The sequence below is a fragment of the Morone saxatilis genome, unplaced genomic scaffold (genome assembly GCF_004916995.1).
Source record: "Morone saxatilis isolate NCDOM2014 unplaced genomic scaffold, NCSU_SB_2.0 Contig5, whole genome shotgun sequence".
NCBI classification, from domain to species: domain Eukaryota; kingdom Metazoa; phylum Chordata; class Actinopteri; family Moronidae; genus Morone; species Morone saxatilis.
Genome location: NW_023340095.1, coordinates 23,808,779 through 23,826,019, shown reverse-complemented (window position 1 = coordinate 23,826,019; position 17,241 = coordinate 23,808,779). Strand labels below are relative to the sequence as shown.

At 40.3% G+C, this 17,241-nt stretch overlaps 1 protein-coding gene across 1 annotated transcript in view; it reads left to right on the top strand.

Moving 5' to 3' along the window:
• The window catches only part of LOC118339579 (diacylglycerol kinase beta), a gene marked incomplete in the record, with an annotated part of 127,149 nt that overhangs the window by 102,374 nt on the left and 7,534 nt on the right, over positions 1–17,241 (top strand). Inside the window, 1 exon segment of the mRNA XM_035677291.1 lies at positions 13,612–13,732. Coding sequence (XP_035533184.1) covers positions 13,612–13,732 — 121 coding nt within the window.

The following is a 17,241-nucleotide window of genomic DNA, read 5'->3' as shown; positions in this document are numbered from 1 at the left end:
AATCAGAAAATTCAAATAAATAGCTGTCAATTGAACAAAAATGGATTTAAAATTCAATCATGGGGAAAGTGTATATAAAAAAAAGCCATTCAAATTTAGATAAAATAGTTTATCCCTATTTATGCTCTTAACTGTTCGGTTTTACCACTTTAAGTTTTTATAATAAAGCTATACTCCAGGACGAGTTACTTCCAGCTGCTGTGTGAGCCTTCATTTGATGTCCACAAACAGATAACCCGCTCTGTGCTTCCACCAAGGTTTTCTCTGTCCATCCCACTTTTGTCTCTCTCACTTCACTTTATCTCTACGTCTCTGCTGACTGAACTAAACCTTGTTTCCATGGAGACATCGCGGTTATACAGAAGTAAAGGCTGAAGGAGAGGAAGAGCAACAGACGGTAGAAGGACATAGTGAAAGAAACTATAGCGTAAGGAGAAATAGGGATGACTCATATTGGCTACTGTCAGTCGTATGTGTTTATAGTTGATGCAGTCTTCATTTTAAGTCCAGTTAACTTCACGTAGTGGGTGAAATGTAAAATAGCCAAATGCATGATGTGAGTGAGAATTATTTTCTTATTCAGTTCATCAAGTTCACAGTATGCATTTTTCAGACTTACTGACAAACACTGGAGATGAAACAGCCATTCATTGTGAACTGAGCCTCAGATCACATGCTGTTGTCATCCACCATCACTCAGTTGTTTTCTGTTTAGTCCCTAACGCATCCATTGGTACCAACCATGTCCTGCTAGAATGTCGGGAAGGGGGCTATGAGTGAACGAGCAGGAAGGTAGATAGGCCCTCCAATCATTTCATCTCCAATGAAATTATTGGATTGGCTTATTACAGACTGAAACAGCAAATGAGACCATATTTAATTTATTGATTTCTGATGGAATGAAAAGTAAATTTCAACAAATATAATAAAAATGTTTCTGAAACACATAACCAACCCTAGCTAGCATATTTGGAAATAGAAAAATGGTGCATGGGAGTATATTTCTCAGGAAATAAACAACTTTGTTGTCTCTCAGTAATATGGCAGTATGAGAAAAACAACTGCCTAACTGAATCTGCTTTTAAATATAGATGTTTCCCAAGCTTCTTTGTCTTTTCCATGCGAACTGCATCATAAATTGGCAACCCAGACAGTTTTGGATGGAGTGTGTTTTTGTTTTAGTACAGAAACAGGCAAGAATTTGGGTTTCTTGCTGGATTTTGGGAGCCCTTTGTGATGCATTTCTAATCAGTCCACCTGTCATCCAGCGTGTTGTTCAATATGTGCTCCTTTAGTGACTGTTAAGACACAAGAAATCTCTTGTCTGTTGGTGGAAATTGTTTATATATGTGGGGGATATCTAGTCTTTGTAAGTTTCAATAATCTTAAAGGTTAAATTCATTGATTGTGCACATGAAGTTCAGTTTACTCATCCAGAGGAGTTCAAGTCAACCTGTAAAGTCTCCTGTAGCTCTGAAAGGAGCTTCCTAAAGTCTGAGATCAGGGTTATTATATAACTTTTAAAGGTTATATGAGGTTTAAAACATTAATATAACAGCAACAACAACAACTATTTGCCATGTAAAGATACAGTGCACTCATGGTGTCTTGAGCAGATGTCACACTCCCTTTGCCTGTGTTGCTTTCCCAGCCTGTCTGTGGTTCGTTTACATAGTCCGTCTGGCTGTGCAACTGAGTAGACCAACTAAAAATGCAGTTTTTCTCATGTATGTAGTTTAATTAAGGATTTCTTTCAACCAAACCAGAGTTGTCGATTGTTGAAACAGTGGAAAGACTAAAAAAAGACTGTTTTAAAGTGTTTTATATTGTTTGTGACCACATGAATGAAGTTGCGATGTTACAATGATATGTGAGATAAAATTAAAACTGGACAGAGATATTACGGCTGTTGCTGGTTCAACAAAATCTATCTATCTCTGTAGGGATCCTTTCCATTATGTTGTCAGTCAGAATAACAATCTGATCCTGTCAGTGGACAATATAAGACTTATTTGCGTGAGTTTCATTTTGTTTCAGTCCTGTTTGAAGTGTGTTTTACAATTATCCAAGCTTTTTATAATTACTGGTTTTGTCAGTGGAGTCTGGTTGTCCGTAGCCGTTTTTTTTAGTCTGAGATGCTGGTGCTCTAGTGCAACATCTAGCAGCAAGTGAATGTCGTATACATAACCTTTAACAGAAAGCCTGGGCTTATAAACTTGAACATGGAGTTTGAAAGATGTAGACAGTTAGGAGGCAAGGAAGGTATAATAAAATGTGCATTATGGGTATTGTAAGATCCAGTATTTCTTGGAGCTTGATCCATACTAGGGAGTAAAAATTATGCTCTTTTTAGCATACCATCCGTTGAAAACGTACACAGTACAGTACAGTAGAGTACAGTTCGCACCACCATGTGGTTACCTTTGAGGCCCCATTAACTGTTGGCCCCACGTCCTGTTCTGCTGCCCTGTCCTCTCTCAGTTCCATCCAAAGGTTCTGTCTTCACAGGACTGTTCAGTCCCAATGCTCATCTATTTATAGCCACACAACCCAGAGCAGATTCTACACACTGCACTGTACACACAAGCAGACACGCAAGTTTATATCACTTTACGTGTAAGAGCCTTTGCAGCCATTAACATTCATGTTGTAAGTCTTCAGTCTTAACTCTTGACCTAAATCCAAGACATAATCCTAAAATAGCCTCTTAAAGAAGTGAAGACTAACAAACTGTCCTCACTTGAAGGGATTTTCATCATCTTCTTACACAGGCTGACCACAAACCCCTGTACACTGTAGTACAATCCAACAGCCCTGTACTATACAATACCTTTGTGAAAACTTGAAGGCCTTAGTTTGTGGTGGTGTTGTTTTGGAATAAATGTGTATGTGAAAAGGTTACTCAATGAAGTAAGGGATGACGTATCTGTAGGCCAACCTGGAAGTTAGCTTAGTCAACAACAGGACAATGGGATTTTTAAATTGGATTTTGGATTATTGCAGAAAATAAGTTCTGTGGTGAACAAAGGTTTATGATACACATGAGTTTTGTTTAGCAAGAGATTCTTCACAAATGAACACCACTTTTGATGATTTTTGAAACGTAAATGCAATCGGGCATCTAAGCAAAACCAATTCAAAAAACCTCTTTGATTTTAAGACGAGGGAACCGGAGGTGCCAAAATGCTAACTCAGTTCCAGGTTTTAAGACTCATTCCTGCAGCACTCTATTATTAATCAGTGGATCAAATTTGTATATAATTGTATATTCATTTAAGTTATTTATGAAGGAAAAATGAAAACGATTACCTACTTAAGGCTTTTCTAAAATGACTTCAGGTTTTGGTCTGTTTATTGGTCAGAACAATCATTTAATTCTCTTTGGCTGTAAGAACTTGTAGTGCTCTTTTTTGTCTTTTTATTTAATTATCCAATTGAAAATCAATCACCTGCTTAATTAATAATGAAAAGAATATTTGCTGGAGCTAAGGTATTTGAAAAACCTTACAGTTGAATCCAGTCCAATACAACTACACAACAAACTACTTGGATGTAGAATGTGTGTGATGGAATCTTTGTGCTCCAGAGTTGTCCCTCAGGATTTAACCCTTATTAAATTAGCTTCTCCTGCTAATGCTGTTTGGCTCAGGGGTGAGTGCTCTAGTTTCAGAGAGAAACTGTTCATCTCCATGCAAGGTAGGCATTTGTGTGCCTTAGTTTCTGCGTGTATGTGTATGTACGTACGTGCTTCTGCCAGTGTGTATGCGTGCCTGCATGTTTATCATATAACTAATTGTTTATGGCAGTTGCTTTCTCTGGTGCAATAAACTAAAGCTTTTAGATCATTTTGCTGAAGATAATGCAATCAGCCAGGGTTACCCAGAGTGAGTGAAAGACGCCCCAGGCAACTCTGACCTCAGTGATGAAACTTCAGTCCTCTGAGTCACTGTGTTTCTGCTGCTGCTGGTTTGTGTTCTGCATGGACAGACGCACAGAGACAGCCTATAGTAACATATAATTGGGTAAAATGTAATACAGTCACTTGCGTCATTGAGTTGAAATTTTAACAGAATCCATTGCCCTCTTTAAACAACAGTCCTTAAACTGGAAGAAAGCACCTGCCTAAGTGCTGTGAAGGCTTCACTGAACAGAATTATTATATTATATTTTTTCTGCACAATTTGCACAGCCACTGGAAAGTGCAATCCATGTTTATTTATCAGCAGCATATTGTATTAACCATACAGACATGCATGTTTGTAAAGAGTTAAAGTTTCAGTTTGTGTTCAGTTTTGCATTAACTTGTTCCTATTTTTTTAAGCAATCAATTTATTTATTTATTTTTTGCTTTGAACAAGCATTGCACTTTGAACACATTGAATCCTGAGTTTTTAACTCATCTTCCAGTGTGCCTTTTGTTCTGACTTCAAGGTGTAACTTACATTCAGTAGATAGGACAAAGCAAACCTTAGAGTGGACGTTAAGCTTAAGGGTTCCAAATGTGCTGTGGTGAAGAGAAAAAAGTCAACCTGTCTAAATTTGTAAGGTCAAAAGTCCATTCTTGTCAGCTGGGTGAAGATGGATAGCAGTCAGAGGAGCAGAGGAAAACACAGTGAGAGCCGGAGCTGCTGACAGGAACAGGATTCACGTATGAAGGCCCCGGTGTCCGCCCATCCCATCACCATGCTCCTCCTCAAATTTTATCTCTGCACCATCTCTCCCCTCCCCTGTTTATTTCCTCCCTGCTCCTGGATCAGATTTCCTCGACTTCCTGTTGTGGATGTAACTGGAAAGGATGCACATAAATAAAGTGCATGTAGCAGCCACTAGTCTATAGAGATACAGAGATTGAAACGTGGGGTTTGTGAGCCTGCCTGGGTTTAGTAACTGTAAAGTAATTACTGAATTTGAAATGGTAGTTTTTTACACGTTTTCCTGAAAAAAAGTTATCTAGTTACTTGCTATTGCTAGCAGTCACAGAGTAAAGCTAGCTGTTGACGACCAGTATATCGCTATGAGTGTTAAACCACAATGTCTTGTTTATTTCCAATAAAGTAAAGTGTCTCCACCCCTGCACCCCTTGTAGCTTTAGCATTGTTGGAAAGTGCCTTTGATGGAGCTGGGCTAACTAATGAGTAATTAGCAATGTGAATTCTTTTTCAACTCGTAAAGAGGAATTGATGACACATTTTCAAATCATATGCTCAACATTGGCAGTACATTGGTGCTGTTTTTGAGAACCCTGCTATTTCAGGTATGTTCTGACCAGGTTCCCACTGCTCTCCTCCCATGACTCATTTGTTTTCTTTCGCTGCCTGTCTGACTCTTCCTCTTCCACTCATCACTCCCCCCAAGCTCTTTCCCTTCCCTCCCCTCACCTTGCTTTCTCTTGCTCCTCCTTCCCTGCTTCCCAAGGTCCACAAACCCCTGCCCACCCTCCCCACCAACAGTCAAGCTGTGACACACCATGAAGGAGGCTATATTAGGCCGATCACATCCAGAGACTGCATATTGTTTTCTTCTCACACAACAGAAACAGCAGACTATAATTACTTTGATTCGCCCCTACCGGTCTGTGTGGCTGGAAATAGATCCTGTATGAAGCTGCGAAGTTGCTCTCAGTGGATGGTGGGAGAGTGGATGACCTTCCAGTCAAACATTTACTCAAAGTTAATGAATGATGAATGAGCCCAGTCACTTTCAAACAGGATGGGAATGGAAATAATGATGAGACATTTCTTAAAGCTTCTTTAAAATCAGAATAATGAGTTCTTTCCCATGATTGTTTTTCTCCCATGATAATTTGTTTCTGGACATATCTGTGACTAAAATATAGAAGCAAAATTTTACCATCTGGGTGCTTGCAGTCCATGCAAGGATTTGGTGTGTGTGGTGTATTTTTGTACTGTTTTATAGTAACATAGTGTTCTTTGTCAAATGGCCAAGTGCTCTCCCCCGTACCTTTACCTCCGTTGGGGCTGGCGAGGTGAGCTGCAGTTCCTCTTGACCATCTGCCATGACTCTGGCCACCCTGAGACAATAACAGGCCGTTTGGGGAGGGAGGGCAAGTGGGCGGAGGACGGATACACAAATATGCCTGCTTGTAATTATAGCCCGACACCTCAAGCTATCGCACAATGAAAGCTGCCACCGTTCCTTTCAGTTCCTAATTGAGGGGTTGTTATAAATAACTCATCACAAAATTTTAAGGACTGTTCTGTATTTTTCTTAATGTCAACAAATGTCATGAAAAGACCAAAACCAGCAATAAATGGTGACAATAACAAGTCCTATGTGTGTAGTAAAAGTCTGATATTCCTCCATGCCATAGAGCTTTATTGTTGTTTAGTGATCTGTTCTTTTATCACAATAAACATGGGCACTCTGGGTTATCTTTATGTGATCCCACATACTCCGTCAGGGTGCAGCAGATATTCACCAGAGCACCAAAAGTCTATTAATCTGTGATTGAAAATAGTTTCCAACAAATGCACTATTTACACGGATTGTCAAGTACTCAGTTGAAATGAGTATCCAGTATCAACAAGTATCAAACTAAACTTAACTTAGTCTGCCTGACTCTAGCACAAATGCAATAAACGGACTGGAAGAAACCTGCTAGATACGAAACTTTCTGCAGGAACTGGTCTTACACCAGTGCTGTTTACATTAAAAAAGAATATCTGATGTTATGACAATGTCAGTGTCCTTGAATACAATACAACTCCCACTTTTTCAAACATAATTTCCAGATACCATTCAGGCCAATAAAGTATTTAGTCTACAAAAATGTCATTTGTGACCAGTTTGTACACCTGAAATCACATTTATTCATCCTTTTTTATTTGTTTTACAAACATATTGTCAGCATGTTTTTTTAATGTATTGCACCAATGTGCAGTATTTAGTGCATCTACTGGTATACAGATTGCAGATTGCAACCCTTTCTTTCAATGCATGAGGGAGAAACTATGTTGGCCGCAGAGCGTGCAAAAAATGTTAACAGACTTATCTATCTCTGTTCTGGGGTATTGTAGAAACATGGTGGTTCATAAAAATAATAAAACGATAAAATTAAGACAAATATTTTTTTAAAGGTGATTATACACTAATGGAAACAAATTAATGCAAAACTAGGGGGCGCCATAATGAAACCATGATTTTTTGTCTCAAAGGAGAACACAAAACAAGTCATTTTTCAGAGCAGATATGAATTAGGGAAGTCAGAAAGTACTGAGTGCTGGAATAATTATTTTGCTCTTTTAACAGGATTTGTTGAAAATACTAAAATATAGAACATAGTCCCCCCTTATCCTTTAATTTATTTTTTCATTTTCCTCTTTCTACATTTAGTTTCATACTTATATATGTTTATATTTTAGGTTTAAATTATAAATAATCTATATTTTATTTATCTAGTATTTGATTAAACAATTCTGAATATTTAAATATCAGTTGAAGAGTTTATTCTGGAATAATGTATTTAGAAATATTCTGAGGACTCACTTTGTAAAGCAGGATTTTTAGAATAATGGATGAATTTTAAATGACTTGCCTGCACAGCAGAGAAAATAGTGCAGCACAGCAGTGACGACTCTCGCTTGCCCGATGCTTGGCAAAGCAATGCCATCCCATCCCAGAATGCACCGTGGCTGCGTTATGTAAGAGGCTGTTCTATTCTATTCTTAGCTCTACCTCACTGAGAAGTAACAGTGCTGGTTGCCTGAGAGTCAAAAGGCGCAGAGATCTGATGAGGCGGGAATCATCAGTGAGGTGAGAACCAGCACAGTGGGCTATTCTGCCATCAGGCTCTCACACTGGGACACGGGCAGGACGGCATGCCCATTTTTGGTGTTTGGAGGAAGTAGAGATGTATAGGTGGGTGTGCGCAGGAGGGGGATTTATTTAATAGTACAACAGGAAAAGATATATCACTGGTATGGTTTTAAAATTCAAAAATAGGACATATCAACACACACTGAAATGTATCACCTCTTCTTTCTTCAAACCGAGCAGTATAAGACCACGTCACACTCCCTGTTTTTCAAATGAGGCTGTGTACATCTTTACATCCAGCCTCCCTTTTAATTCCCATCTGTCATGTGTGTCCATTGTCTCACTAGTCCCCCCCCTCCCTTCTTGATCCCTCAGTCTCCAACTGTCCAGTTTTCTCTTAATGGATGCCCAATCCTATTATAATTATTTCCTGGAAAGCTCTGCAGAGGCACACAAATGCATATGGTAAATTTGTGTGTGTGCAATAGCATGCAGGCTAAAGAGTCATTTCTGTTTCTGACGCAGGACAGCAAACGTGATCAGGATTGTAGCTGCCATTTAGGACACTGAGATCATGTCCTGAGTATTTTTTCTGGAAATTAGGGCCTTTTATGAAACTGTGGGGGGGGGGGTTAATTCTTTTGGAACTAAATAAATAAATGGTTTTATGTTAAACTGTATCAGTGGAAATGTGAAGTCTTTAAATTGGGATATATACACTTAAAGCTGCACTTATCAATATTTTCACATTATCAGTGGGTTAAATGACTATATGCAATGTGAAAGAGCTCACTTGTAGTGGTAAAATTGCAGAGAATGATCACCTAACTCTGAATTACCCCTCAGCTCTATAGAGAATTTAATCTCATACTTTTATTTTTAATGCCCAGAGCTTTATTGTTTTGCTTCAACCTCACCAGCTCTCATCAGCCAGGTTTACAGTCCAACTCAGCTCTGATAAATCCACTGTACATCACGTCCCCAGCACCAAATGGCAGACAGACACAGTTAGAGAGCAGCTTGTGAAGAAAGTGGACCATTTAGTAGCTTAAGATCCAGATCAGGAGTTAAAGACCAATAGTTTACCATAACAACTTAAAGGTCCAGTGATTTAGTGGCATCTAGCCATGACGTTTTAAATTATCTGTATTTGATGACCAGGGAATAAGAACGGGCTGTGAAGTGTAGGAGAAACTACGGTAGTCGCGAAAAGCACAAAAGGGTTTGGTTTGTCCCTTCTGGGGAGAAGGGACAAACCAGAGACATGATCAGAGACATGATGGTTCAACATGGTGGATCCCACAGAAGGCAACCCATAGCGTCTGTAGATAAAAACAGCTCATTCTAAGGTAAAAAAACACAACGATTCCTTATATTCAGGTTGGATATACAAACAATGAAAACATACCTATGAATATTATATTCTATTTCTGCAATAGATCCTCCTATCCTTTAAATGGTAATAAAAAGTCAATATTGTGTTCACAGCTTGTTTCTGGTTCCCTTAAGTGATCAACAAAATACAAGTTTCAAGATTAAAAGTTAGTCATTGAGTGTAGGCTAGTTTGCATTAGCTACGCTAGCACAGCGTTACGGATTTGAGAAAGTCATTGACCGCATCAACAGCAATAAGTTCACAGCCAAGGGTTGACAATGATGTCACTTTCAGTGCAGTCGCTGTCAGTGTCACTGGCTACTGCTGGCCACATCCTGCCGGGCTGATGGTGCAGTTGAGCCTTGTTGCATTGTAATAGTGCTATACCAATTCTATAGCAACTGGAAAATAATTGTTACATTCATGCACAATTACTGAAGATGATCATGTAATGAAGCATAAGTGGATGCATTTTATTTCTCTTCTTCACGTGCGCTTCTCTACTAATGCATGTGCCCTGAGCATGTAATTCTTAGGAGGACCGACCAAAGTGAAGTACAGCCTTTTGTTCTTCACTCTGCAATGACATTTTCTTTCAAATTGTCATCTGAAATATTAAAATGCCAGTGACTCAGCAACAGCACACTTATTCCCATGTAAACCTTGATCATCCCTGAAGTCAGGCACGAAATGGCAGCACTTTCCAAATGTCACACATCATGTTTTTATACATGTAAACAAAAACAAACTATAACTAATATATTCACCATTATGTTATAACATATGTTTACCAGCTGCTTGACACAGTTTGATTTTGACCACAGTGAGAATAATTGATGAAGGGAAAGCAATGGTCAATTTTCTAAACTAATCAAGAGATTATTTGTTTTTTAAAAGTCCATTATTACAGTTCATATGGGTTTGTTAAAGGTCCAGTGTTTAAAATTCACATTCATTAGTGTATAATCACCTGAATATAGGAATCATTGTGTTTTTGTCACCTTAAAATGAGCTGTTTATATCTACAGACAGCGGGTCCTCTTCTATGAAGTCCACCATCTTTAACTGCCATGTTTCTACAGTAGCCCAGAAAGGACAAACTAAACACTGGCTCTCCTTTCGTGGCCACCATAGTTTCTCCTACACACTTCACAGGCCATTCTCAAATATAGACGCGAGCAGTCAGTCCAGAGTTAGTTGGAACTTGATGCCACGTAATCCTACACACTGGTACTTTAAAGGAATAAGCATAGGATAAGAAAAACAGATGTAGATGGTCTTTGTAATTATGACACATTGTTTGTACAGTGTTGGGCAGTTATTACTGGTAATAATATCACTTTCCCCAGTAACTAGTAGTGTAACTAAATACTAATAGATTTCAGTAATAATATTACAATTACTTTTTTGGGAAGTAGCAGAAAAGTTATTTAACTACTAGTGTAACTAATTACTGTTGGCAGGCAGTAATAAGTAAAGTAATAGTAACTAGCAGAACACTGCATATGTACATTTTTTTTTACATTTACATTTTACATCAAAAGTGAAAAGTCACAACCTAGGCTTTTCCTGGGCCCTGTGTTGCATCAGGCTCTTGCAGAGCACATTTCCTCTCCAGAGCAAACCGAAAACACACAACAGTTTCCTGTTTGCAGTTTGAAAACAAAGCCAGCAAGGTTAGCGAGGTCTGACGACATTGGGAAATTATTATAGTTGTTTACACTGAAACAGCCTGTGGCTCCAGTCACAACAGGCAGCACTGCCAGTTGGAGCTTGTCTGGGCGGGATGGAGGATCGACACCCTCGGGGAATGGTTTGACTGGTTCCCTGGGCGCCTCTTACAGGCTCTCTTTCTTTTCTGCTGCACTGAAGCAACCTCTGCTAGAGACATTAAATCAAGTCAACTCTGCCTTTATATTTATCTAGATCCTCTGTCTTTTCTAGTCTTTGTGCCTTTTCTGCTGTTAACATTTGGAACATGTAATCATAAGAATAATCGCAGAATGAAATGGATGGGTACGTTCAGAGTGGTCATTCTCTCTTCCTTGTAAGATGATTTTTTTGACATTTTAAGATGTCAGAAAAGCAATAAGGGGAAACCCAGTGCTTTTTGCATGCATGAGAAAGGACTGTTTAGGTATTCAGCAGCCTGTCTGAGTAAAGTTAATCAACTCCCAGAGTACTACACTAACCTGCATGATTAGCCATGGAGAATAGGTTACAAAGGCAGAGATTTTGACTCAATTCAGGGTCTATTTTTGTGTGAAGCACCAGACCACATTGTAAAATGTTCAGAATAAACAGAGTAAGAATAACGGGAAGATCTAGTGGTTGTCTCGTAGTAGTCTTTGTCGGCCTGGTCAGCTCGTGCAGCTCGGATCCTGGCACCATGTTGGGAAAAGATGGGATCTGCGCACAACCACAGTTAATTAGCGTAGACGAACTGCCGCCAACACATTCGTATGAGCGGGTATGAGATTGGATTCTGCTGTCGCACCTCACAAATTATCACGCCTGCTGTGAAGACGGAACATTTGTCAGATTTCTCTGTAATAATTCATTTCACAAAGCATTCTGTAAAAACCTGTGAAGTTGCAGGGGCCATACAAGGACATCATTTCTCAATCATATTAAGTTGTGTGTGAGATAAAGTGTATTGAAAGTAAAATGTCAAATGACATCATCAGTGACCTTTCAGATCATGTCTGTAAATATTGACTATTAGGCGTCACACTTTTCAAACAGAGAGAGAACACAAAGGGAAATTAGTAATAGAAGATAAAGAGGAGGTATGATCTGTTAAAATGTTTGACACTGAGAACTACAGTGAGCAACTCTTCTCATATGTGCATTCCTTTATTTAAGCAGCTGAAAGTCCCACAAACATTGTCGTGTGTGTGTGCATGTCACAGTCTACCTCTCCAGTCTTGCAACAATGTTCATATCATATGACAATGTGGAAACAGTGTGACAAAAAGGGTGACTCACGTTGATGAACCTACAGGGAATCGTCAGCTAAAGCTGCAGCCCCCCCCCCCGACTTTATGGAGCTTGATTGTGAATTTCAGCTCATTGTTTAGCTGCCCGGCTGCAACTTTACTGTTTTGGTTCACTCTCACTGCTCTTACTGCTTCTTTTTGGCTCCAAAAACTCACTGTGCACTACCTGCTCAGTAACAAACAGCAGATAGACACGATTAGAGACTACCTGGTGAACATAGAAGAGCATTGAGCAGCAAAAGAGGCTTTTTAAGTACCTTTAAAAAGTACAATTAAATCCCCCAAATGGCCAATATGATTAATATATCTTCAAATCATTAGGGAATAATGATACATTTGGAGTGCTACCTCTTTCTTTGATGCTGCTTAATCCCACCTTCATCCTATGTAGGGGCAATCTAACCAACCACAACAAGAACACATTCATTAGTTGTCTTTTTAAATAAATCTTAATTAGGGGTAAGCTTAAACAGCAGATGCTTTGTTTGACGCATACCTTAAAAAGTACAAACTCAAATTCAGTACATATACACACACACACACACAAGACATTCACAGGACACTACCGGCCAAAAGTGCAAGCAGACCTCAGAGAGTATTTTTATGCCTCAGTCTGTCAGCTTCACCCTCTGCCAGCAGTTCAAAAGTTGAACACACGCCAAAGAAGGTCATAGTCCAAAATTCTCCTCCTCTGGTCAGCAAGAATGTGTTTATACCCCATATTACTGACTATGACAATGAGCTTTAGCTTTTCCATATTTGCTAATTATCATTTGTTCAGTTATGTTTAAAGTAAAGTTAAGTAAGGTTTAAACTAAGCTGAGCCCAGGGATAAACTCCAGATCTGGTCATGGGCACTGACTGGAGAATTAACGTAACATACATGTTTTGATGGCTGGATAGTTAGATATGCTATGTGCCACGCTCGTCTACTGTATGTTGAAAAGACCACATTTTGAAGATGTTAAAAGATAAAGGTAACATATAGGCCTATGTATTCACATCTTAAGTTAGCTAGCTAATGTTAGCTAAACACTAGCACACTAGCTAGATAATGTACATAAATCGTTAACTAGCTAACTAGTTATATCTGAAAGCTAGCAACACACTAACAAGCTAGCTAATACACATCAATCATTGGTTAGCTAACTTAAAATGTGACTATATGGATGTTGCTTTTGTCTTTTCAACATACATGAGCCCAGCACTTAGCATATCTAGGTCAATTATACGTGACTCAAGCAACCACCTTAACTCATTTTAGTAATTTACAGGAATAATTGGTACAAATATGTATCATAAACTGTCAGACGTTTTTCAGTGTGTCAGTGTTACTTTTCAGTAAAAAAATGTACCTTCTCTTGTACCTCTATTTTTGAGTTTGGTCAGGCAAAGTGCCTGCAAATGAACTCATAACATGTCTTTCTGTTTCTGTCTCTCTCTGTAACCCTCTCCATCCAGACTTCAGTGACCAGCTGTTGGAGGTGGTTGGCCTGGAAGGGGCAATAGAGATGGGACAGATCTACACTGGACTGAAGAGTGCAGGACGCAGACTTGCTCAGTGTGCCAACGTCACCATCAGGTCAGAACCTCCCATCTCTTGGCTGCTTCTTCCATCTCTTCCCTCATTTAATCTATCCTCCTCCCTCCTGTCACCTTCTGAGGCTGAAATCCCTGCAGTATCCAAACAATAACATGCCTGTATCTAATAAAATATATATTTGAACGGCATGCTCTGCTAAGTGAGTCGTTGGAGCCATGGACCGACTCACAATCACATAGCGGGAAATGATCTATCTGTAGAGTTCTGATTCCAGATTCTACATATTTTGTTATAAATATGCGAAGCAACTACTTTCTACTAGTTTGTCAGTCTGTCACTGGACGGTGTTACCTCCTGCATCACACACTCCTTAGCCACTATATGATTCTTAGCTACTGATGCATTTTTATAATTTGCTGGGAGGGAGAGAGCTAGCAGAATTTCAGGGTTTAGTTTACACTGTTAATTCCATAAAACACAAATTATAATTCTGCATGGCTGGATTGCTCATATATACACTGAACAAAATTATAAACGCAACACTTTTGTTTTTGCCCCCATTCATCATGCACAAACTTCAGGAACCGTCTCAGGGAAGCTCTTTTGCATGCTCTTCGTCCTCATCAGGGGTCTCGACCTGACTGCAGTTCGTCTGTCGTAACCCAACTTGAGTGGGCAAATGCTCACATTCGATGGCGTCTGGCACTTTGCTTTCACGAATGAATCCCGGTTTTCACTGTACAGGGAGATGGCAGACAGCGTGTATGGCGTGTTGTGTGGGAGCGGTTTTTGCTCAACGTTGTGGATCGAGTGGCCCATGTTGCGGTGGGGTTATGGTATGGGCAGGCGTGTGTTATGGACAACGAACACAGGTGCATTTTATTGATGGCATTTTGAATGCACAGAGATACCGTGACAGATCCTGAGGCCCATTGTTGTGCCATTCATTCACGACCATCACCTCATGTTGCAGCATGATAATGCATGGCCCATGTTGCAAGGATCTGTACACAATTCCTGGAAGCTGAAACATCCCACATTCTTGCATGGCCAGCATACTCACCGCGGACATGTCACCCATTTAAGCATGTTTGGGATGGCTCTGGATCAGGTTATACGACAGCGTGTTCCAGGTCCTGCCAATATCCAGCAACTTCACACAGCCATTATAAGAGGAGTGGAACCAACATTCCACAAGGCCACAATCAACAACCTGATCAACTCTATGCGAAGGAGATGTGTTGCACTGCGTGAGCAAATGGTGGTCACACCAGAATACTGACTGGTTTCCGGACCCCCCCCAACCCCCAATACAGTGAAACTGCACATTTTCGAGTGGCCTTTTATTGTGGCCAGCCTAAGGCACACCTGTGCAATACCCATGCTGTCTGATCAGCATCTTGATTGCCACACCTGTGAGGTGGATGGATTATCTCCAGCAAAGAAGAAGTGCTCACTAACACAGATTTTGAAAATTTGTGAACAATATTTGAGAGAAATAGGCCTTTTGTGTACATAGAGAAAGTCTTAGATCTTTGAGTTCAGCTCATGTGAATTGAATGTTCATTTCTCTACCATAAGCCGTCTCCAAAGGCGTTTCAGAGAATTTGGCAGTACATCCAACCGGCCTCACAACCGCAGACCACGTGTAACCACACCAGCCCAGGACCTCCACATCCAGCATCTTCACCTCCAAGATCGTCTGAGACCAGCCACCCGGACAGCTGCTGCAACAATCGGTTTGCATAACCAAAGAATTTCTGCACATTCGATGGCGTCTGGCACTTTGGACAGGGAAGCTCATCTGCATGCTCGTCGTCCTCATCGGGGTCTCGACCTGACTGCAGTTCGTCGTCGTAACCGACTTGAGTGGGCAAATGCTCACATTCGATGGCGTCTGCACTTTGGAGAGGTGTTCTGTTCACGGATGAATCCCGGTTTTCACTGTACAGCAGATGCAGACAGCGGTATGGGCGTCGTGTGGGTGAGCGGTTTGCTGATTCAACGTTGTGGATCGAGTGGCCATGGTGGCGGTGGGTTATGGTATGGGCAGGCGTGTGTTATGGACAACGAACACAGGTGCATTTTATTGATGGCATTTTGAATGCACAGAGATACCTGACAAGATCCTGAGGCCCATTGTTGTCCATTCATCCACAGACCATCACCTCATGTTGGCAGCATATGAACATGCACGCCCCATGTTGCAAGGATCTGATACACAATTCCTGGAAGCTGAAACATCCCAGTTTCTTGCATGGCCAGCATCACTCACCGCAGACATGTCACCCATTGAGCATGTTTGGGATGGCTCTGGATCGGCGTATAACGACAGCGTGTTCCAGGTCCTGCCAATATCCAGCAACTTCACACAGCCATTAGAAGAGGAGTGGACCAACATTCCACCAGGCCACAATCAACAACCTGATCAACTCTAATGCGAGAGGATGTGTTGCACTGCGTGAGCAAAATGGTGGTCACACCCAGAATACTGACTGTTTCCGGACCCCCCAACCCCCCAATACAGTGAAACTGCACATTTTCGAGTGGCCTTTTATTGTGGCCAAGCCTAAGGGCACACCTGTGCAATACTCCATGCTGTCTGATCAGCATCATGATATGCCAACACTTGTGAGGTGGATGAATATCTCAGCAAGGAGAAGATTGCTCACTAACACAGATTTTTGAAAACAATTTGTGAACAATACTGGGCCTTTTGTGTACATAGAGAAAGTCTTAGATCTTTGAGTTCAGCTCATGATGAATGGGGGCAAAAACAAAAGTGTTGCATTTATAATTTTGTTCAGATTAGAAATAAAATTCATGACTTTTTGCATAGTTTGTTCTGAATCCATCAGGTCAAATAAAAGTCAAATGTTATTAAAAGTGCTAATATGTCTATTTCTGTAGCATTTCACTTGTAACAGAGTACTTTTACTTTATTTCATTACCACTACTTTATTATTACTACTTTATTATCTAAGTATTAGCACTTTATTTAAATATTAGTACTTTTACTGTGGATCGGATCGATTGGATTGATATATGTTATTGATTTGAGCCGTACCTGTCCGCCCGACACCTTGTTTTATGTTGCTTCCCCATTCCTAGCTGGGTCGTAACATATGTCTGGACCTGGTCTCTACATGTGTCTGGACCTGGACTCCAAGGTGTCTGGACCTGGACTCATCGTCCCCTCAGCTGCACAGGTAACATCCTTCACATACATTCATACATGTTATTAATACTCAATATACTTAATAATAATTGAATAGCTCTTTATTAATGAGCTAATGATTACACCCTGACCCTGAAAGCATCGTCCAATCACGGCGCAGCGTTTCATTAGCGGTGTGTTTGACGCGCGAACAGACAGGAAGTGACTCCATGTGGCTGCAGGGAAAAACTTCACACCAGTGACAAGGTTCCTGCTGGGAAACAGCTGATGTTCAAACTGACCATTGCTTCTGCTTCGGCTTTATTAACACCAATCAATAACCAATCAATAGCCTGAACCTCTGCAGCCGGAGAGCTAACGGCTAACCCGT